The 5,082-nt window shown below is 58.7% G+C and overlaps 2 protein-coding genes across 2 annotated transcripts in view; one reads left to right on the forward strand and one right to left on the reverse strand.

Moving 5' to 3' along the window:
* The first annotated feature begins 354 nt into the window (after positions 1-354).
* On the forward strand, positions 355-4,490 carry LOC103800769 (chromosome unknown open reading frame, human C2orf54). Its single transcript, XM_009073152.1, has 5 exons — positions 355-823; positions 1,893-2,115; positions 2,906-3,059; positions 3,850-4,206; positions 4,398-4,490. The coding sequence occupies exons 1-5, from the start codon at positions 355-357 to the stop codon at positions 4,488-4,490; spliced, it is 1,296 nt and encodes a 431-aa protein (XP_009071400.1).
* Positions 4,491-4,741: 251 nt separating this feature from the next.
* The window catches only part of AGXT (alanine-glyoxylate aminotransferase), a gene marked incomplete at its 5' end in the record, with an annotated part of 3,601 nt that continues 3,260 nt past the window's right edge, over positions 4,742-5,082 (reverse strand). Inside the window, one exon of the mRNA XM_009073153.1 lies at positions 4,742-4,834. Within this exon, the coding sequence (XP_009071401.1) occupies positions 4,742-4,834 (93 nt within the window). The remainder of the gene's footprint in view (positions 4,835-5,082) is intronic.

Consider the following 5,082-nt stretch of genomic DNA (forward strand, 5'->3'; position numbering starts at 1 on the left):
GACCCGGGTTTGACACGAGCAGCGCCCAGCTCCCGTGGGTGCCACACAGGTTGGGAGCAGCGCGAGAGACAGCAGCATTGTCCTGGCATGAGCCACCAGCTGAGCACGCACTGCCATCACCCTGCGGGAATGCTGGAGCAGGGGCCACGGCGTGAGTCAGTCCCCCACCCTGGGTCTGCCCCGGGAAGACACACTGCTCCCAGCACCTCTCCCTGCGACTCACCCAGCACCACTACCTGTCGACGCCCGACTACAGCTTCCCTCCTCCCACCCCACTCGGCACCCAGCCCTGCCCGCCCTGCACACGTATTTTCACTCCTGCTCGGAGCAGGCTCAGACAGCAGCAGAGCTGCCATGGCAGCCAACACTTCCTTCTGGCACAGCTACCTCGGGGTGATCGAGCGGCTGGAGCATTTCCAGCGGGCCGAGGACATCCTGCTGACCCTGCTGGAGGATGTCCATTCCAGGGAGCCACGTTTCCTCGTGGACTACGCCAGGAACCTGGAAGCCTTTGAGTTCGCTCTCTGTGCCTCTGAGGATGCTGTCACTGTGGAGCTGCCCCTGCGGATCGACAGTGATACTCTGAAGGTGCTGCCGTGCCAGTCCAGGGACATCCCAGCTGGGCACCCTCCAGGGCTCAGTGCCTGCTATCTGGAAGTGTCCTCTCCAGGGACTGATTTGGAAGACTGGACCAGTGTCATGGGTGGGGTGGAGCATGGAAGTGGTGTGTGGTGTCTGGCTCCGGGCAAAGTCCTCCAGCACCTGAAAGAGCTCCTTGTTTCAGCCATTGTGCACTGCCGACGCTGCTTCCTACTTCAGCCAGGTACGTAGGGCACTTCCCAGCCCGGAGCTGCCTCCAGCACAGCTCGGGAGCCCAGCCCAGCTTGGTGGTGGTCCCTGTGCAAACACACTGGGATGTAGGTCCCTGGATGTGTGGCCCATCCAAAGTCTGCATGAGCAGGTAAGCGAGCACCCTGCCACGTGCTGGCATGGGCTTTGCTCTCAGCTAAGGAATGGGAGACGCAAACTACTCCCTGCCGTCCCGCAGCAGCAGAGTCATTCTCAGGAATTTTCACCTGGGGCTGCTGGCATCCTCCTTGGTGGGTGCAGGGTTCACACAGTCCTGCTGTTAGTCCACAGGGAGGGTTTTCTCAGGAACTTTGGCATGCTTGGCTCGCTCTAACTGCATTCTCCCCACACCTCCTGACCTCCAAAGTGCCCCCTGCTCCCTTGAGGAGACTATTTGGAGGGTAAGCTGGGAGTGCATCAGGGCTGGACCAGGACCTTGGGGCATGGGTCTGACCCTGCGAACACATGGGCCTCAGCTGGCAGCAGCATCCTCAAGACAAGCATGTGGAAAGGGACCCTGGGAATGCCCACAGCAGTTCCGTCAGCTTCTTCATGCATTTCCACCTCCAAGGGTGCTTGCTCAGCCCTTATGAAAGGGTGATGCTAGAGAACCAGTGGGTCTGAAAGTCTCTTAACCCAGCCCCAGCCAGCCCACTATTCCCTCCTTCCTCCACAGCCAAGCCAGAGACCTTCATCTTCCTCTACCCCCATGACCCAAGACCTTTCCTGGTCCATTTTTCTTGGACAATATTGTTTTTCTTGGCACTGTTCATCTGCCCAAAAACATAGCCCTGTTTGGCCACTTAAGACTTCTTGCTGTGACTGGCCTTGAGTGATGCTGGAGTGATGCTCCTTCCAGTAAACCACCCCAGCATGGTTTGGAGAGGGGTTTTCACTGGGGAACTGTGGCTAAACGGCAGGATTGGAAAGGGATGAGTCGAGTGGGTTGGGACACAGCCACGGGCATTGCAGCACATACCTGGTTCAGCCTGCGGGACCGGCTGTGGTAACTTCCTCACTGCTGCCAAACCCTCTGCATCTAGGTGACATCAGTGCTGAAAATCTGCAGGAAGATGCTATGGAGCTCTCCCTGCTGATCCGCGGCGGCTGGAAGACCATTCGCTTTGACATTGTCCCTGTGGTGAGGATTCAGCAAGAGCCGCTCCAGCTCCAGGGCCGGCAGAGCGACAGGGGCTTCCCTGAAGGCAGCCTCAGGAAGGCCACGGGAGAGGCTCACTTTGTCCCTGCCTCTTCCCACTGCTGGAGGTGAGTGGCTTGGCTACGTTCATAGCAGAGTGGTCCTGCACCAGGGATCCCCCCCTGCTGGCAGCACTGCTGGGTATGGGCAAAGGGGGGATGGGAAAGGAGGGGTACATGTCAGCAGGGGTTGAAGTCACCCCCTCATGATGCCCAAACCTGCTTCCCTGTGTTGGGGAAAAATCTCAGGCAGCTCAAGGAAAGGGTGGGGATGCAACTGAAGGAGCTTCCTGAAATTATTTGCAGGAGCTGAACCCTGACTGTCCGGAGGAGGGTGGCAGCTCACATCCCTGCTTGGGCTTCAGAAACAAGCCTGGGAACCTGGCCGCTCTCAGGGCAGGCTGCAGGAGGGAACGGGGCTGAGTGACACATGTCTTGCCTGCCAGCACAGCTACCCAGCACCACGGAGGGATTGAGAGTCTGCCTGGAACAGTCCACGCTTATTTTGGTCTCAGTGTGGTCCAGCTGGACTCTCAGCCCCTCCTTGGGGACGAAGCCAGCCCCTTGGGGCAGCCTGCAGCCCTCCACACTTGTGCATAGGGGAGCACAACTCCTCTTCACCCTACTCTTGTCCCTCCTGGGAAGGCAGCAGCATTCCTATCTCTCTCCAAACCTCCCAAGTTCTGCTTTGCCAGAGGCAGGTGCAGGAGGTGGGTCCAGGATGCTTCATGCCTGGGGCCATGTGGGCAGCCAGGGGGGATCCCCATGCATTTCGGGTCACTGCAGGTACCCTCTCCCCAGCCTGGGAGGATGCAGGTCTCTGTCCTCCCTCTCACCAGACCCCACTTTCTCCCTCCAGATCCTCCACTCACCTCCCCATCCTGAAGCTGCTCTGGGCAGTGGACACGATGAAGGGACCCCGTCTGGACAGCCTTCGCCTGCTCGACCAGCTCCGCGCCCAGGACTGGGCAGAGGAGGGTGGGAAAGGTGGTCTCACCTTCAACTGCCTGAAGGTAGGTAGGCTCTGCTGGCTGGGACTGTGGCTTTCTGAGCAGGCAGAGCCAAGGCTGTTCCTCTGCTGAAGATCGGAGCAACAAGGGCATGTACCTGCAGTACTTTGGCATGTACCAGCCGTGGTTAGAGGGCTTTGATCCTTCTTTGGACTGAAGCAGCAACCTCCAGCCTGAGACAGTCAGAGTGTACAGACCTGGGGCTCTGTGCCAGTATGTCGAGCATCCCCTGGCACAGGCTGCCTGTGCCTGCTGGGCACAGCATCGCTGTGCTGCTTTGCTGTAGGCTGCCCCATGCCCCAGTGTGCTGACAGGTGCACATTACAGGGCTGAGGATGCTGCTGACAAAAATCGTCTTCTCCCCGCCCAACCTGTTTTCAGCACTCTGCACCCACGCCAGCTGATGATGCTGGTTGGGAAAGGAACCATGCTGGGGACAGCACTAGGTGTCCCCATCCAGGTGTCCCCTGCCTGGTGACAGCTCTCTGGGCCATGTGTGGAGAAGGAGGCAAAAATATCTTCTGCCAAGAGAATGGCTTCAGCTCCAAGTAACCCAAATCCTGTGTGTTTTGCTTTATGTTGCATTCTTTGACGTTTTGGTTATTGTTTTCAAAGAAAAAGAGCACAGTATGCATTAGATCTCCAGAGAAGCATCTTTTGTTTCTGCCCACAAGGATTTAGCCCCACAGGTCATTGTATGGTGACCTGCAAGGTGTGATTAGGTGGGATTAGGTGTGATTAGGTGGGATTAGGCCTTGTGCCTGATGCTGTGCCCTTCTCTCCCTCCCTTCAGATGGTGCTGCTGTGGAGCACAGAGCTCTTCCCCTCCCCGGAGGACTGGCAGGACCTGGAGGGCTCCATCTACAGGCTCCTGGTGATCCTTCTCTACTGCCTGGTCACCCAGCACCTGCCCCACTTCTTGAACCCAGAGGAGAATCTCTTCCAAGGAGCTGCCCCGGACTTTGCCTCTCTTTACCATAAAGTAGAGAGCTTTGCCCAGGACCCCCAGCATTTCCTCCACTTCCATTTTGGCCTTCCTGTGCATACTGACAGCTGGCAGGACGACCCCACTACCCGAGCCATCCTGCAGCTCCCTGCCGGGGACAGGTCCTACTGGGACACAGCCTACTTTGACATCCTGCTCAGCCAGGTAACCCCAGATCTCCAGCTGGTTCCAGGCTGGGCAGCTTGGGACGTGCTGGAATTGGTCCCCCAGAGCCCTCTGGCCCCTGGCAGCCTCTGGCATGGTGTGGAGACTGCAAGAGGCTAGCAGTGCTGGGGCGTGGGGCTCAAGCAGAGCAGGAAACTCTCTCCCCTCACTCCCCACTTGCCTCTGCTTAGTTTCAGGTGTATGGGATCGAGGATGGTGCGCGCCGTTCGGCAATGGCCCAGCTCCTCTCCAAGATCCAGCAGAAAATCCCTCAAAAGAGTTGAGTGGGACCCAACTGCCACCCCCTGGGGTGTCTCAAAACTCTGGAGGGGTGCAAGGAGCGCTGTGGGCCAGGGAGCAGCATGCTGCCATGTCGCTTTATTGAGGAAAGGTGATACCAGGGGGCGAGCACATTGCTGGGCGGCGCACGGCCTCTTGGCTGCCCTGGCAGAGCTGGGCACCGGGTGTTTCATCCCAAGGTACTGCACCTGGGGTATATGGCTGGCACCCTGCACTACAGGGCTCTGGTGCAGGGTCAGCTGAGGTTGGTGGTGGTGGGAGGGGAAGGGATCTGTGCACAGATCTCGTATCCAGCCCTCGTGTCAGCTTGGAAAGGGGCTGACAAGCCCTGTGGCCAGGGGAAGGGGAGAAACTGTGGGGCCAGGCCATTGGGGTGAGGAGGCAAGTGGGTCTGAACCACATCTGCTGCATCCAGCCCTCTCCTCCGTAGCCCTTGCTCTCACAGTTTCTCCTTCCCACTCTGATTTGGTTTGCTGGATGTTGCCGTGTCCCTGCCAGCATCCCCGGGAGCCAGTGGAATGCCCTGCTGCCAGCTGACTGCAGCTGGGCACAGGGAGACTGCTGTGCCAGCTGCCG

The sequence above is a fragment of the Acanthisitta chloris genome, unplaced genomic scaffold, assembly GCF_000695815.1.
Source record: "Acanthisitta chloris isolate BGI_N310 unplaced genomic scaffold, ASM69581v1 scaffold18874, whole genome shotgun sequence".
Taxonomy (NCBI): Eukaryota; Metazoa; Chordata; class Aves; order Passeriformes; family Acanthisittidae; genus Acanthisitta; species Acanthisitta chloris.